Raw genomic sequence first — 18,426 nt, 5'->3', positions numbered from 1 at the left:
TGGGTGGCTCAGTCAGTTAGGCGTCCGACTCTTGGTTTCAGTTCAGGTCATGATCTCAGGGTCGTGGGATTGGCTCTGTGTTTGGCTCTGCGCTCAGGGCGGAGTCTGCTTGAGATTCTCTCTCCCTCTCCTTCCTCCTCTGCCCCTCCCCCCTGCTCATGCACGTGCACTCTCTCTCTCAAATAAATAAATATAGTCTTAAAAAATTAAAAAGTTGGGGCACCTGGGTGGCTTAGTCAGTTAAGTGTCTGCCTTCGGCTCAGGTCGTGATCCCAGGGTCCTGGGATCGAGCCTCACATGGGCCTGCCTGCTCAGAGGGGAGCCTGCTTCTCCCTCTCCCTCTGCCTGCCGCTCCCCCTGCTTGTTCTCTCTCACTGTCAAATAAATAAATAAAATATTTAAAAAAAATAGAAGGGAAAGCTTTCTTTAAAAAATAAATAAAATTAAAGTCTGAAAATACCAAGTATTGGAGAGTGTGTGTTCAATAGTTATTTTTTGAGCATCTACTTTCTAAGTCATTCAGATGCATTAGTAAATAAAACATACTGAGATCCTTGCCCTCATGGAGCTTAGATTCTAGTGGGTGAGGATAGAAAATGGGCAATAAACATAATAAATAAGTAAATTACATAGCATATTAGTGATAAATATATTGAAAGTATATTGGTGATACTTTAAAAAAAAGTTAAAGCAGGATAAGAGGGTGATGGGGTGTAAAGTAAGTTGCAATATTATGTAGGGCTATCAGGGTAGTAGACTTCATGCTCAGGTAAAAATTGAGCCAAGATTTTTTAAGGCTGTTAGGGAGTTAAGGAAATATTTGGGGGAGGAGCAGCATTATAGGTAGAATGCACAGATTAGCGAAGGTAGTAGAATGCTGGATGTGTTTGATGAATAATAGAGTCCAGTATGGCTGGATCAAAGTGTGCAAGGGAGAGAGGAGGCCAGAGAGATACTGGGAAGGGGCGGTGGATCACCCGTCTAGGTCTTTATGTGGATTTTGACTTTCACTTGTGAGTGAATCAGGGATCCATTTGAGGGTTTTAAGCAGGAGTGTTATGATCTAACTGACCTTTAAAAGGAACACTGTTATGTTGAGAATAGACTATAGAGGGATAAAGGTAGAAGCAGGAATGGGGTACCAGTTAAGAGATGGTTGAGAAGCCAGGGAGAGACCATGGTGGCTTAGAATGCAATAGCAGAAACCAGGAGGCTTTTCCCTAACTTTAACTCTTCAGGTGACAAAATTGAATTGAGATTCTTTAGACTTTATTGTGACTATTGTATATTTTGTTTCAGAAATTTTAATGGATTTTGTGTGTTTTATTGGTGTCACAGTCTTTTTTGAAGTAGTTATATGATCTATTGTTACATAATATAACATGTATGTGCTGTTACTTTAATACCCATCCCCCCAATTCCAATATCTAAACATGACTAAATCCAAAGTTTTTGTTTAAGAGGTTGTATGTATATATACATTGTGGAGATATGTCTGAAAAATGGTTGTATTCTGGATATATTTTAAAGCTAGAGCCATTAAGAATTCTTGATGGATGGTATGATTTCACTCATATGTGGAATTTAAGAAACAAAGCAGATGAACATATGGGAGGGAGAAAAAAGAGAAAGGGAAACAAATGATAAGAAACTCTTGATAGAGAACCAACTGAGAGTTGATGGAGGGATGTGGGTGGGAGATGGACTAGAAGGGTGGTGGACACTTCTTATGATGAGCATTGGATGTTATATGTAAGTGATGAATCACTGAATTCTACTCCTGAAACCAATATTGCACTGTATGTTAACTAACTAGAATTTAAATAAAAATAAAAAAAAATAAAATACTTCAGTAGAGAGAAAAGGGAAAAAATGATGGATTGTGACAAAACTCTTGAAAATTATGAAATTTTAATGATAAAAAATAAAAATATAAAATAAAAAAGAATTCCTGATGGATGGGATATGATGGATGTGAATAACAGAGGAATCCAGATGTTTTGGTCTAAACAACCAGAAGAATAGAAATAACCATCATCTGAGATGGGGAAAGCCTGTGGTTGGAATCAATTTTGGTGGAAAGAATGAGCTCAGTTTGGGACATGTGGGATTTGAGATGTTGAGTAGGCAAATTGGTTATAAGTGTCAAGAGCTTGGGAGACAGGTCTGGGAAGCATTGGAGGGGGAGGTTAAATCTAAATGTATACTTCCAAGAAACTTTTTATAATGTGCATGAAGAATCAAGTACAAGCTATTTATAGGAGCATTGTTTTGATGGAGAAGAAAAATGTGCAAAGAAAATTAACTTTATGTTTCCTGGAGAATGGATAAATAAATATTATAAATAAGTGACAAAATAAATTTATAAAGTGGACTAATGAACAAAAGTGAAAAATATCGACGTGGGTGAATCTCCCAGTTATAATGTTGAAGTCAGATGAATACATATTTTAAATAATTTAAAATACATAGACATATTTTATTATTTATTTATTTATTTATTTATTTTTTAAAGATTTTATTTATTTATTGGAGAGCGAGCGAGAGAGAAACAGCATGAGAGAGGAGAGGGTCAGAGGGAGAAGCAGGCTCCCCGCTGAGCCGGGAGCCTGATGTGGGACTCGATCCCAGGACCCTGGGATCATGACCTGAACTGAAGGCAGTCGCTTAACCAACTGAGCCACCCAGGCGCCCTACATAGAAATATTTTAAATAAATAATTTAACAACGTGAAATGATACTAATAATTATTTATGAATATATATGTAAGGAAATATAAAGACATATGGCAAAGATAAACAAAATATTCATACCAGTTAAGTAGGGAGTTGTGGGAGGTGGGACTTGATAAATTTTGAAAGCAAGTCAGAGGCCCAACTGTTCTCACACCAGTGGTGTCTATAGTCATCCCTTTGTTATATTATTTTCTATACTTCTTTGTCTAAAATGTTTCCTAATTAAAAAAAAATTCCATGTTGTTCCTTTCATATCCCTGACTCTTAATGATGGGTGAATCCTTTACAATTCATCAAGTTAATGGCTAGCCCAATGGGTATCTGGGATAATCTCCACTGGTGAGATGGTTCCATCTAGTGGGGAAAATGCTGCAAGTAGTCTGTGAGACATTCTTTTTGGGAAGGAAGAATAAAGAGGTGGTAGTTAACCTGACTGCTCTTTATTTCACTGAATTTAAAAGATAAGGGAAGAGGTTATTGTTTGGAAATATTTAGTTTTTGCCATTGTTAAGATAATGCTGTAGGACATTTAATGCAGACCTGTAGGACCAGATGTGTCCTTATTTCTGTGTAACTGTGTTTGTGCTTTTTTTTTTTCAGAAGGAGTTGAGCCTTCCAAGAAGAGGCAGCTTGTAAGTTGATGACTATTATGATTATGATTATGAATACTAGCTTAGGAATCCCTCCTGGGGACCGTTGTCAGTATTATTTGGAGGAGTCCCATATATTCCTCCCCCCCACCCCGCCCTGCCCCCCAACTCTTATCTGGGCCAGGGAACCCGGTAGGCCGGCCGATTTCTCTTGCTAGTTTGGCCAATTTCTCTTGCTAGTTCGGCCAGTTTTTCTTGCTAGATCAGATCCTCCCCTTTCCCCCACCCCTTCTCACCCCCCAGTCCCCTTCTCCGTCTCGGTTTTTACCTGGCATTTGAAGAAAAGCTGCTACTTAAGTACCCATCACAGTTTTATACTTGTGTTTTGGGATTTACCACGTGTTCTTTTTTTAAATTTATTTTTTATTTTTTAAACAGAATTAAGCTTTTTGGGAATGTTCAAATTGAAACTCATTAGCATCTTTATCTGTCCCATAACATGGTACTAGGGAGAGGCCAAGTTTTCTTTTCTTTTCTTTTCTTTTTTTTAAATTTTATTTATTTATTCATAAGAGACAGAGAGAGAGAGAGAGGCAGAGGAAGAAGCAGGCTCCCCGCTGAGCAGGGAGCCCGATGCGGGACTCGATACCAGGATCCTGGTATCATGATCTGAGCCGAAGGCAGACACTTAACCATGTGAGCCACCCAGGCGCCCGAGGCCAAGTTTTCTGACAGTTTGGGGGCAAGGGCAGCACCAAATTTGGATTCAGGGTAGGAATAAGTGCCCAAGTCTTCTAAAAACTGGGCAAAGGTGCTACCAGAACTCTTAATGGAGTGATCTCTACTAAGTATGTATACAAAACTGAAAAGGAGTGACTTTTCAGCATCTTGTTCAGCAAATATATATATTTAAAGATTTTAAGTAATCTCTACACCCAACGTGGGCCTCAAACTCACAACCCTGAGATCAAGAGTCACATGCTCTACTGACCAAGCTGGCCAGGCACCCCTGTACTTGGTCACTATTCTGTTATTTCTGGCATTTTTTCTTTTGCTTCCTCTTATTGGAAGTTCTCTGAGATTTGCTCTTTGCTTAAGATTAGGTGAAATGAATTAAGGCCTGAGGCAGGTAGCTTCTTCTAGGAGTGTGTGCCTCCAATGAATGGAGTTTGCTGAGGAGAAGGAAGGATATCCTGGGAAAGTGATTATTATTTGAAATTAGAGGAATTGGGGGGTCATTTTAGTTTTACCCTTAGGAGTATCTTGGTCATTTTAGTGATATCTAAAGTTAGGCTTACTGTAACTTCCTTAAAATATTTAATTAGAATCAGAAATAAATACCTTTTAATAAAGTAACTCACATTTAAACAATTGATCATTCAGTAAATGCACACTACTGTCTATTGTGTGTTGGGCACCGATCTAGGTTTTGAGGCTATAAGATTCAATTAGACATAACCTTCTATTTTGAGGATTTATCATTAAGTAAGCCGGAAGTACCTCAGTGCAAACAGTGTTTTTTTTTTAATCTTTAATATTGGAGGAGTAGAAAAGTTTTATTCTGGAAGGAAGCTGGGAATCCTGGATACTAATCTAGGCTTTGCCACTAATAAGTTATATGTCGACAGGAACTATAATTTCTGCGACTGAATTGTCTCACTTACAAAACAAGGGGGTGGGCTTACCTCATGTCTGTGCTTAGTTATCTCCCCAAATGATTGAAGCTTCATGGTACCTCTTTTGCATAGAGCTGGGCAAGTCTTTGTAGGAAGTATGCAATAGGAAGCAAAGTATCGCTTAGCATTTGCAGTAAAGAAGCCAGGAAGGTATAAACAACACAACATAAGATGTTTGAGTAAGTTTACTTAAAAGTTTGTAGTAAGTGTGGAGAAACTGATGTTAATAAAACAAGTGACTTAGCCATTTGCTCCATTGTTTCTGGTCCTTGTAGACTAGTCTGGAAGTTTTTTTGTTTTTTAAGATTTAATTTATTTGAGAGAGAGAGCGTGAGCACGTGCACGAGCTGGGGGAGGAGCAGAGGGGGAGGGAGAGTGAGGGGGGAAAGAATCTCCAGCAGATTCTGCGCTAAGGGTGCAGAGCTGAAGCCCGAGAAGCCAGATGCAGGCTGATCCCATAGCCCTGAGATCATGACCTGAACTGAAACCAAGAGTCAGACCCTTAACCGTCTAACTGACTGAGCCACCCAGGTGCCCCATAGTTTGGAAGTTTTAAAGGTTATTATAATTATCTTGGGATGCCTGGCTGGCTCAGTCAGTAGAGCATGAAACTCTTGATCTTGGGGTCGTGAGTTCAAGCCCCACATTGGGCATGGAGATTACTTTAAAAAAAAAAAAAGGTTACTCTAATTGTCTTCTGAGTCTTGGTTGGAAGGAGAAGGGGGTGTTGTACTTCTGTCCCTGTTTGTCTCTGTCCCAGAATGGCTCTTGAAGAGCAGATGCTACTATATGCCCATTCCAGGTGTAAAGCCTCCTTTCCTTTGGCATATTCTCTCTAGTATATTTTATGGGTGCAGAGAAATTTGGGGTTGCAGCTAGTTTGGTGTCTTTTGAGAGAGAGAGGTTCATTTAATAAGCATAATTTTTTTTTTTTTTTAAAGATTTTATTTATTTATTTGAGAGAGAGAATGAGATAGAGACAGAGAGAGCATGAGAGGGGGGAGCGTCAGAGGGAGAAGCAGACTTCCTGCTGAGCAGGGAGCCCGATGTGGGACTCGATCCCGGGACTCCAGGATCATGACCTGAGCTGAAGGCAGTCGCTTAACCAACTGAGCCACCCAGGCGCCCAATAAGCATAATTTTGAAAGTAGCTGAGCAATATAAAATAAATGAAGTTCAGTAATTTTGGAGGCTATCAATTGTTATGCTTTTCCATGTAATATGATAGTTGCATTAAAATGAATAGAAACTAAAAAAATGGATTTTTAGATGTGCTGTATTAGCATTTTACAAAGTACGCACTCTTCCACTTAACAAGTAATACCTCCAATGTCTCCAAAATCGGAAGTAAAGTATACCATAGAAATGAAGAGCTTGGATTTGACAGTCAGGCAGACCTGGGCCTGAGTCTTGCCAATACCCTTTACTAGGTGTTTTCTTTGTAAAATGAGTTACTGTATTTCTCTTTGTCTTTTTGTTTCTATTCATTTGTTCATTTGTTTAAATTCATTCATCATATATTAAGTTCTTATTATGTGCAGGCACTATTCTAGATACTGGAGATGAAGTCGTGTTTAAGCAAAGTTTCTACTCTTATGGAGCTTCTATTCAAGAGAGACAGACACACAGAAACATATATCAAGTGTGTTGTAGGGTATTGAGCGCTATGAAGAAAAAGCCAGATAAGAGATAGATGGTATATGTTTTGTGGAGCAGAGGTTGAAATTTTAAATTGTGTTGTCTAGGAATATTTTCATTAAGGTGACATTTGAGCAGAGAACAGAAAGAGTCTGGAATGAGCGATGTTGATATATATTGGGCAAGAGCATTCCATGTAGAGGATATAACATGTGCCAAGGTTCTGAGGTAGGAACATGCTTGGCATGTTGGAGGACAGCAAGGAGGCCAGGGTGGCTGTTGGTGAGTGGAAAGTGGTGTTGGGGTTGGTGCGGGGGCGGGGGGGGGGCATCAAAGAATATGAGGCAGAGGCTGGATTTTGTAGTTGTAGGCTACAGAAAAGATTTTTGTATTTTACACTGATTGGGACAGAAAGTCAGTGGGTGGTTTTAAGCAGAGAAAGATGTGATCTGTCCTAGTTTTTGTTTTGTTTTGCTTTGTTTTTGTTTTTTGGAAAAGGGCAGTTAGTTTTATTGAGATATAATCCACATATCATATAATTACCATTTAAGAGTGTACAGTTCACAGGGTTTTATAGGAATTACCACTATCTTAATTCAGAATATCTTCATCACCTGAAAAGAAAACCCCTACTTGCTAGCATTCATTCTCCATTCTGCATTCCCTCTAGTCCCTGGTAACCAACAAATCTACTTTGTTTCTTAATAGATTTGCCTAAGTGGAATTACATAATATGTGGCCTCTTGTGTCTGGCTTCTTTTGCCTAACATAATTTTTTAGAGATTCATCCATGTTTTAGTTTGTGTCATACTTCGTTCCTTTTCAAGGTTAAATAGTATTGCATTGTATGTATGTATCACGTTTTGTTTATCCATTATCTGTTGATGAACATTTGGATTGCTTCCACTTTTTGGCTATTGTGAATAATGCTGCTGTGAACATGGGTGTACAAGTATCTGTTTGAGTCCCTGCTTTCACTTAATTCAGGTAGATACCAGAAAGGGGAGTTTCTGGATCATATGGTAATTCTGTGTGTAACTTTCTGAGGAGCCACCATACTGCTTTCTACGGCAGCTGCAACATTTTACATTCCAACCAGCAATACATGAGGGTTCCAATTTCTCCACATCCTAGCCAACACCTGTTATTTTCCATTTTTAAAATAATAGTCATCTTCGTAAGTGTGAAGTGGTATTTCATTATGGCTTTAATTTGCATTTTCCTAATTACTAGTGATGTTGAGCATCTTTTCATGTGCTTACTGGTCATTTGTAAACCTTCTTTGGTGAAATCAATTTCTTTGCCCATTTTTGAATTGGGTTGTCTATTTTTAGTGTTTAGTTGTAGGAGTTTTTAATATATTCTGGATATTAAACTCTTTTTTTAAAAAAGATTTATTTTTTTTTACATTTATTTTTTATTTTATTTTATTTTTATTATTATGTTAATCACCATACATTACATCATTAGTTTTTGATGTAGTGATCCATGATTCATTGTTGATTATAACACCCAGTGCTCCATGCAGAATGTGCCCTCTTTAATACCCATCACCAGGCTAACCCATCCTCCCACCCCCCTCCCCTCTAGAACCCTCAGTTTGTTTTTCAGAATCCATAGTCTCTCATGGTTCGTCTCCCCCTCCGATTTCCCCACCTTCATTCTTCCCCTCCTGCTATCTTCTTCTTCTTTTTTTTTTTAAACATATAATGTATTATTTGTTTCAGAGGTACAGATCTGTGATTCAACAGTCTTACACAGTGCTCACCGTAGCACATACCCTCCCCAATGTCTATCACCCAACCACCCCATCCCTCTCACCCCCCACTATTCCAGCAACCCTCAGTTTGTTTCCTGAGATTAAGAATTCCTCATATCGGTGAGGTCATATGATACATGTCTTTCTCTGATTGACTTATTTCGCTCAGCATAACACCCTCCAGTTCCATCCACATCGTTGCAAATGGCAAGCTTTCATTCCTTTTGATGGCTGCATAATATTCCATTGTATATATATACCACATCTTCTTTATCCATTCATCTGTCGATGGACATCTTGGCTCTTTCCACAGTTTGGCTATTGTGGACATTGCTGCTATAAACATCAGGGTGCACGTACCTTCGGATCCCTACATTTGTATCTTTGGGGTAAATACCCAGTAGTGCAGCTGCTGGATCGTACGGTAGCTCTATTTTCAACTTTTTGAGGAACCTCCATACTGTTTTCCAGAGTGGCTGCACCAGCTTGCATTCCCACCAACAGTGTAGGAGTGTTCCCCTTTCTCCGCATCCCCGTCAACATCTGTCATTTCCTGACTTGTTAATTTTAGCCATTCTGACTGGTGTGAGGTGGTATCTCATTGAGGTTTGGATTTGGATTTCCCTGATGCTGAGCGATGTTGAGCACTTTTTCATGTGTCTGTTGGCCATTTGGATGTCTTCTTTGGGAAAATGTCTGTTCATGTCTTCTGCCCATTTCTTGATTGGATCATTTGTTCTTTGGGTGTTGAGTTTAAGAAGTTCTTTATAGATTGTGGATACTAGCCCTTTATCTGATATGTCATTTGCAAATATCTTCTCCCATTCTGTCGGTTGTCTTTTGGTTTTGTTGATTGTTTCTTTTGCTGTGCAATAGCTTTTTATCTTGATGAAGTCCCAAGAGTTCATTTTTGTCCTTGCTTCCCTTGCCTTTGGCGATGTTTCTAGGAAGAAATTGCTGTGGCTGAGGTTGAAGAGGCTGCTGCCTATGTTCTCCTTTAGGATTTTGATAGCCTCCTGTCTCACATTGAGGTCTTTCAACCATTTTGAGTCTATTTTTGTGTGTGGTGTAAGGAAATGGTCCAGTTTCATTCTTCTGCGTGTGGCTGTCCAATTTTCCCAACACCATTTGTTGAAGAGACTGTCTTTTTTCCATTGGATATTCTTTCCTGCTTTGTCGAAGATTAGTTGACCATAGAGTTGAGGGTCCATTTCTGGGCTCTCTCTTCTGTTCCATTGATCTATGTGTCTGTTTTTGTGCCAGTACCATACTGTCTTGATGATGACTTTGTAATAGAGCTTGAAGCCCGGAATTGTGATGCCGCCAGCTTTGGTTTTCTTTTTCAACATTCCTCTGGCTATTCGGGGTCTTTTCTAGTTCCATACAAATTTTAGGATTATTTATTCCATTTCTTTGAAAAAAGTTGATGGTATTTTGATAGGGATCACATTGAATGTGTAGATTGCTCTAGGTAGCATTGATGTCTTCACAATATTTGTTCTTCCAATCGATGAGCATGGAACATTTTTCCATTTCTTTGTATCTTCCTCAATTTCTTTCATGAGTCTTTTATAGTTTTCTGAGTACAGATTCTTTGCCTCTTTGGTTAGATTTATTCCTAGGTATCTTATGATTTTGGGTGCAATTGTAAATGGGATCGACTCCTTAATTTCTCTTTCTTCTGTCTTGTTGTTGGTGTATGGGAATGCCACTGATTTCTGTGCATTGATTTTATATCCTGCCACTTTACTGAATTCCTGTATGAGTTCTAGCAGTTTTGGGGTGGAGTCTTTTGGGTTTTCCACATAAAGTATCATATCATCTGCAAAGAGTGAGAGTTTGACTTCTTCTTTGCCGATTTGGATGCCTTTTATTTCTTTTTGTTGTCTGATTGCTGTGGCTAGGACTTCCAATACTATGTTGAATAGCAGTGGTGATAGTGGACATCCCTGCCATGTTCCTGACCTTAGGGGGAAAGCTCTCAGTTTTTCCCCATTGAGAATGATATGTGCTGTGGGTTTTTCATAGATGGCTTTTATGATATTGAGGTATGTACCCTCTATCCCTATACTCTGAAGAGTTTTGATCAAGAAAGGATGCTGTACTTTGTCAAATGCTTTTTCTGCATCTATTGAGAGGATCATATGGTTCTTGTTCTTTCTTTTATTAATGTATTGTATCACATTGATTGATTTGTGGATGTTGAACCAAGCTTGCAGCCCAGGGATAAATCCCACTTGGTGGTGAATAATCCTTTTAATGTACTGTTGGATCCTATTGGCTAGTATTTTGGTGAGAATTTTTGCATCCATGTTCATCAAGGATATTGGTCTGTAATTCTCCTTTTTGATGGGGTCTTTGTCTGGTTTGGGGATCAAGGTAATGGTGGCCTCATAAAACGGGTTTGGAAATTTTCCTTCCATTTCTATTTTTTGGAACAGTTTCAGAAGAATAGGTATTAATACTTCTTTAAATGTTTGGTAGAATTCCCTTGGGAAGCCATCTGGCCCTGGGCTTTTGTTGGGAGATTTTTGATTACTGCTTCAATTTCCTTAGTGGTTATAGGTCTGTTCAGGTTTTCTATTTCTTCCTGGTTCAGTTTTGGTAGTTGATACATCTCTAGGAATGCATCCATTTCTTCTAGATTATCCAATTTGCTGGCATATAATTGCTCATAAAAAAGATTTATTTATTTATTTGTCAGAGAAAGAGAGAGAGAGCACAAGCAGAGGGAGAAGCAGGCAGAGGGAGAAGCAGGCTCCCTGCTGAGCAAGGAGCCCGATGTGGGACTTGATTCCTGGACCCCGGGATTATGACCTGAGCTGAAGACAGATGCTCAACAGACTGAGCCAACCAGGCGTTTCCCCCCTCCCTTTTTTTTTAAAGATTTTATTTATTCACTTGAGACACAGAGAGAGAGAATGAGCAGGGAGAGAGGCAGAGGGAGAGGGAGAAGCAGGCTCCCAGCTGAGCCAGGAGCCCGATGTGGGGCTCGATCCCAGAACTCTGGGATCATGACCTGAGCCCAAGGCAGATGCTTAACCATCTGAGCCACCCAGGCGCCCCTCCCCCCTCCCTTTTTAAAAGCTTTTTTGGATATTAAACTCTTATCAGATAAATGATTTGCATACATTTTCTTCCATTCCTTGGGCTGCATTTGCATTTTCACTCCCTTGATAATGTCTTTGATACACAAAAGATTTTTTCATGAAGTCCAGTTGATTTATTTTTTTCTTTGTTGCCTTTGCTTTTGGTGTCATATCCAAGAAATCATTGCCAGATCCAGTGTCAGAAAGGTATCTTCCAGGTATTTTTTTCTAAGAATTTTATAGTTGTTTCTTTTTTTTTTTAAGATTTTATTTATTTGACAGAGAGACACAGCGAGAGAGGGAACACAAGCAGGGGGAGTGGGAGAGGGAGAAGCAGGCTTCCCGCTGATCAGGGAATCCGATGCAGGGCTCAATCGCAGGACCCTGGTATCATGACCTGAGCCAAAGGCAGACGCTTAATGACTGAGCCACCCAGGCGCCCCAAGAATTTTATTGTTTTAGATCTTTGATCCATTTTGAGTTAATTGTTGTTTATGATGTAAGGTAATTATCTAACTTCATTCTTTTGCATATGAGTATCTAGTTTCCCTAGAATTATTTGTTAAAAAGACTGTCTTTACCCCATTGGATGGTCTTGGCACCCTTGTCAAAAATATTTGACCATATATATTAACATTTATTTTGGGACTCTCTATTCTATTCCATTGATCTAAATGTCTGTCCTTATACTAGTACCACACTGTTTTGATTACTGTATCTTTGTAGTAAGTTTTGAATTAGGAAGGTTGGTATCAACCTCTGTTCTTCAAGATTATTTTGGTTATTTAGGATTTCTTGTGATTCTGTATTTCTGTAGAAATGTCATTGGGATTTTGATAGGGGTTGTATTGAATCTGTAGATCAATTTGGGTAATATTATCAGATTGACTAATATTAAGTTCCAATGTTTGAACATAAGATATTTTCCCATTTATTTAAGTCTTTAATTTCTTTCAGAAATGTTTCATAGTTTTCAGTGTATAGGTCTTTCACCTCCTTAGTTGAACTTATTCCTAAATTTTTATTCTTTGTTATATTATTATAAATGGACTTGTTTCTTAAATTCTTTTTTGGATTGTTCATTGTTAGTATATAGAAATGCAACTGATTTTTGTGTGTTGGTGTTATATCCTGCAACTTTGCTGAATTTATTTCTCATCGTGGTTTTGATTTGCTTTTCTCTAATAACTAATGATGTAATAGTTTTTCTTTCTTTCTTTCTCTTTCTTTTTTTTTTTAAAGATTTTATTTATTTTTTTGAGGGAGAGACAGAGATAGCAACAGATAACGAGAGAGAGCACAAGCAGGGAGGAGAGGGAGAAGCAGGCTCCCCTCTGAGCAGGGAGCCCGATGCAGGGCTCCATCCCAGGACCCTGGGATCATGACCTGAGCTGAAGGCAGACGCTTAACCGACGGAGTCACCCAGGTACCTCTCTCTCTCTTTTTTTTTTTTTTTTTTTAAGATTTATTTATTTATTTGAGGGAGAGAGTGTGTACACGAGTAGGGGGAGGGGCAGAGGGAGAGAGAGAATTTCAAGCGGACTCCCTGCTGAGTGCGGAGCCCAATGCAGGGCTCTGATCTCATGACCCTGAGATCACGACCTGAGCCGAAATCAAGACTTGGAAGCTTAACCAACTGAGCTACCCAGGTGCCCCTGTAGAGTATCTTTTCATGTACTTGTTGGCTATTTGCATATCTTCTTTGGAGAAATGTTTATTCAGGTCCTTTGCCCATTTTTTATTTGAGGTATTTGTCTTTTTATTGTTGAATTATAAGAGTAGTTTATATATTCTGTATACTAGACCCTTATCAGATATATGATTTGCAAATATTTTCTTCCATTCTGTGGGTGGTTGTTTGACTTTCTTGATAGTGACCTCTGATGCATAGAAGTTTCTAATTTTGATGAAGTCCAGTTTATCTGCTTTTTCTTTGGTTGTGCTTTTGATATCACATCTAAGAAACCATTGCCTAATTCAAGGTCTTATTTGTTCCTAGGCCTTAATATGTAAAGGTAACTAAGTAATGACACAGAGAGACTAATGCTATTGAAAGAAAAATTTATTACTTAAAATTTCCCCAACAGAAAGGGGCATGCCATGCCATGCAGGCCACATGAGGAAAGCACCAGGTTTAGTCAGGAGGCAGAAAGGAGCAAGAGGAAAGCCTAAGCCAGAGTCTTTATTGGGGTTTGTATAGGAAAGGCAAGGCAGGGCAAGGTAACCAGCTTAGGACTGGCTACTTTGAATAACATTGGCGGGTTCTGGGCTGTAGAGGTGATTTTTAGTTGTCTGGTACTTGACCCTGAGTGATACAGGGCAGGGGAAATATTGGCTTGATGTGTGAGAGTTTGATAAAGGTTGGGAGTATGGACTCAGGTTTGGTTAGAAGGTTTGTTAATAGGAGTTTTGCACATGCACAAAAACTGGATTGCAGGGGAGTACAAATAAGTTTGGCTTTTAGTTTGGCCCTATGATTAATAAGTGCCAAATAGGGGGTGCCTGGCTGGCTCAGTCGAGCATGCTTGATCTGGGTGTTGTGAGTTCAAGCCCCACACTGGGTGTAGAGATTACTTGGGGGAAAAAAAAAAGCCAATAGGCAAATACAGAATCTGAGAAAACATAGAATACTGTTGTGATGATTTACCTCTATTTCTTTTTAAGAATTTTATGGTTTTTTGGGGCGCCTGGGTGGCTCAGTCGTGTAAGCGTCTGCCTTCGGCTCAGGTCATGATCCCAGAGTTCTGGGATCGAGCCCCGCATCGGGCTCCCTGCTCAGCGGGAAGCCTGCTTCTCCCTCTCACACTCCCCCTGCTTGTGTTCCCTTTCTCGCTGTGTCTCTCTCTGTCAAATAAATAAAATCTTTAAAAAAAAAAAAAAAAAAAAGAATTTTATGGTTTTAGCTCTTACTTTTGGTCTTTGATTCATTATTAGTTAATTTTTATATGTGGTTTAAGGTGAGGATTCGATTTCATTCTTCTGAATGTGGATAGCTGTTGTCCCAGCTCCATTTGTTGAAACAACTTTTCTTTCTCTGTTGAATAGAGTTGTCTTAGGTTTTAACAAAGTCACTTCTTGCTCGGAGTGTAGGGAGAGCAGAAGTGAAAGCAGAGAAGTGTGTGAGGAAACCATTACAAAAATCAGTCAAGGTGGTGGTAGCTTAGACAAGGTGGTAACAGCTGAGGTGGTAAGAAATGGTTGGGTTCTGGTTATATTTTGAAAGGAGAGCTGACAATATTTCTTGATAGTTAATTTTGGTATATGAAAGAAATTGAAGAATTGGTGGTGACTGCAAGGTTTTAGGACTGAATAGCTAGGTGAATATGATTGCCATTTATCAAGCAAGATGGGGAGTATGTGATTGGCACAGGGTTGTTTTCTGTTGTTTTTTGTTCTTGGGAGGGGCAGGAGTGGGAGTTGTTGGAGGAATCAGGACCTTGGTGCTTGTTTGACATCTGAGAAGGAGTGTTGAAAAGATAATTGTATATATGAATTGGGGATCAAGGGTGAAATCTGATCTGGAGATATATATTTGGAGATTGACAACACATAAATGAAATTCAAAGTTATGAGACTGGAGAAATAAACTACTAAAATGCTACTCAAGTGTGGTCAGCTGACTGGTGGTGGCTATCGAACTGTTTGTTACCAGTTTGCCATGAGTTAAGTACAGAAATTTAGAGTAACCAACTGACATTGTTGTAACATTCAAGCATTTGATCATTTTTCTGTTCTTTCTTTTTTTTTTTTTTTAAAGATTTTATTTATTTATTTGACAGAGAGAGAAACAGCGAGAGAGGGAACACAAGCAGGGGGAGTGGGAGAGGGAGAAGCAGGCTTCCTGCTGAGCAGGGAGCCGCACATGGGACTCGATCTGATGACTCTGGGATCACGACCCGAGCTGAAGGCAGACGCCCAACAACTGAGCCACCCAGGCGCCCCAATTTATTCTGTTATTTCATATTTATTGTATCTTGCAGTGGTTTGTGGTGGATTAAAATTTTCACGTGCTCCTTCACCACAGCTGGTTGAGCAGCACTGACCTGGTGAGTGAGTGAGTCTAGTCCTGGGGCACTTGAGTGTTTACTGGTTAGGAGATAAGGAGAATCCATTGGTAAAGAAAACTGGAAAGGAGCAGACAGTGAGGTTGGAGGAAAACCAGAAGAGAGTGGTGTTTCCAAAGCAACAAGAAGAAAGTATGCAAAAAGCTGCTGCTGACAGGTTATGTAAGATGAACACTTAAGAATTGACCTTTGGATTTAGTAATAGGGAATTTCCTAATGGTGACCTAGGTGAACAGTATCGATGGGAAGTGGGTATAGAACTTGAATCGAATGGGTTCAAGAGAGAATGGGAGACAGTATTATCTGTGTAATATTTGGGTTAAAAATGTTTAACCTCAGTGTACTACAGGAAGAAACAATCAGAGAAGTCCAAACTGAGGGGGCAATATGTAGAAACTATTGGCCTGGACTCTTCAAAAATGTTGAAATTGTAAAAGATTAAAAACAAAAAAGACCAAGGATATGTTCTAGATTACTAGATACAAAAGAGACTTGGTGAATAAATGTAATGCTTAATTCTTGGGTGGATCCTGGATTTACAAAAAAATAGTTGAAAGACATTATTGGGACAATTGATACTTGAATGTGGACTTTTATTCGATAATATTATTGTGTCAGTGTTAAACTTTCTAGTGGGACAGTTGTGTGGTGGTTCTCTCTTAGGCAAGGATTAATTGTGGAAGTATTTGAGGGAGGAGGTATTACGGTGTTTACAGATGACTTGCCAATGGTTCAGCTAATTAACAAAAAGTAATTGCATGTGTGCGAGTCTGCCTGCCTGCCTGCGTGCACAGAGAGAGGAAGAGGAGAAGGGAGAGAAAAAAGCAAATCTAAGTGAAGAACATATAGAATTTCACTTAATTATTCTTGTTCCTTTTCTGATGTTTTGGGGAGGATTAGTGAGTAATATTATTTCAGAGATTTGCTGAAAAGAGGATCATAGAAATTAGGTGATAGCTGGAAAAGGTCATGGAGTTTTCTCCCCCACTTTTTAAAATGTAGATGGGAGATATTACATTATGTTTTTATTTCAATGAAATTATCCAGTAGAGAAGGAAAAGTTAATGTGAGAGGGGATGAACAGTTGCTGGAATGTCCTCGAGTAGGCAAAAATAGAGGACACAGGGGCTCCTGGGTGGCTCAGTCGGTTAAGCGTCTGCCTTCAGCTCAGGTTATGATCTCAGGGTCCCGGGATCGAGTCCCCACATCGGGCTCCCTGCTCAGCGGGGAGCCTGCTTCTGCCTCTCCCCCCTGCTCGTGTGTGCTCTCTCTCAAATAAATAAATAAAATATTTTTAAAAAATGGAGGACACATATCTAGGTACTTACTGAAATACTGGCCTTAGACAGGAGCATTGACAATTTGTCCCCAGTAGCCTTGGTTACCTCAGTTTATTTGAAGAAGATTATGCATGTAAAGTGAATGGCATAGTGCCTGCAGTTAAGCCCTCAGCTATTTGTTATAGAAGTTAGTGCAGTGCCTGTTATTAATAAACTTCAAAAAAAACCCAGTAGTTTATTATTGCTTTTATTATTAGCAGGCCATAATTACCTGTTAGAAGCCGTAAATTCTTCAGAAACACAAATTAGTGTTAAAAAAACAAAATTCTACCTAATGAATTTGAAGATGTAATGGGCTTTATTAAATGATTCATGAGTCAGGCAGCATCCCACGTAACAAGTAGAGCAGAGTTCCAAAGGGCTACAAAAAGGGAAAGGTTTTTAAAGGCGGGACAAGGAAGTCATAAACAGAAAAAAGGGTTATTTCAGGTAAGGTCACATCTGGGGATGAAAGGGTTTTAGTAGGTGGATGGGGAAGGCCATGTGACAGATTACCCTTATTGGTGCTGACCAGAAAATTCTTCACCTGTTAAGACTACGTTCTGGGAAAGGTTGTAAGTGCAATTAGGTTAGGTATTATGCCTCGGTTTGGTGACTTGGCCTAAATAACACCATTTCAGGCCGGTAGGTTTGTTTTGTTTTGTTAACCTTAGTAAGATGCTAAACCAAGTTAAATGAATAATAGTGCACCTTAGAAAAGCCACAGAATATTCATGATTGGCTTTGATCACATAAGGAAAGAGAGCAACTAAGTTCCAGTATGGGGAATGAGAAAATCCAGGCCTGCAATGATGAGGGCTTTGTTGGGGCAAGTTGGTTATGTAAGTTCTTTTGGCCTGGCTCATACCATTTATATTAGATGTAGCTTTCTGAAATAAAATTTTCATTTTTAGAAAGCTATTTCACACTCAAGCCCATGTGGATATTTTTCAATGCATTAAAAAATGTAGTCTAGAATATCAGACCTAGAGGAGTTGATAACCTTGTTAAAAGTGTACATATCTGTGGAAAAAGAATTGAGAGAGAATGAAGTTCTAACTATCTGTATTTGTTTTCCAAGCTATGGGAGTATTGTATTTTGCTTTTTTCTCAATTGGACCAGCTCTGAATAGCTTCCCTTGCCCAGCTTTATGAGGCAGGCCTCCTTTGGCAGTTCCTTTCAAATAGGATTGCTTTTTTTGTTTGTGGATTTCAGGACCAATACCTAGACCCTACACTTAGGAGTTCAGTGTAAATAGTGTTTATGTCTCTAGTTACCCAGAAAGTTAAGCTCTTGTACTATTCATTACAACTTAAGGTAATCTTCATATTTCCTGAAATGTCATTGCTTTATTTCTTTGAGGCTGTGAGCAGTCCAGTGGAGGTGAAGAACAGACTATAGGAGTAAAGAGGTGGCTGAAGCACCTGTCATGGTGTGTGTGTGTGTGTGTGTGTGTGTGTGTGTGTGTGTGTGTTGCTATTGGTGACCTTTATTCTTAGAGTCCTTGGGAATAGTTATCTTTTTGTGTTGTTGACTTACTCATTCAGGCAGTGGA

General features: G+C 39.2%; 1 protein-coding gene across 6 annotated transcripts in view; it reads left to right on the top strand.

Annotated features, from left to right (window-relative positions):
- Positions 1-18,426, top strand: part of MAST2 (microtubule associated serine/threonine kinase 2) — a 221,440-nt gene that overhangs the window by 82,035 nt on the left and 120,979 nt on the right. For all 6 annotated transcript variants that reach the window (XM_032429999.1, XM_032429995.1, XM_032429988.1 and 3 more), the window contains one exon: positions 3,336-3,367. In XM_032429999.1, coding sequence (XP_032285890.1) covers positions 3,336-3,367 — 32 coding nt within the window. The remainder of the gene's footprint in view (positions 1-3,335; positions 3,368-18,426) is intronic.

Source organism: Phoca vitulina, unplaced genomic scaffold (assembly GCF_004348235.1).
Source record: "Phoca vitulina isolate PV1807 unplaced genomic scaffold, GSC_HSeal_1.0 scaffold2, whole genome shotgun sequence".
NCBI lineage: Eukaryota > Metazoa > Chordata > Mammalia > Carnivora > Phocidae > Phoca > Phoca vitulina.
Note: the sequence above shows the minus strand (reverse complement) of the source record. Positions and strands in the feature narration are given on the sequence as shown.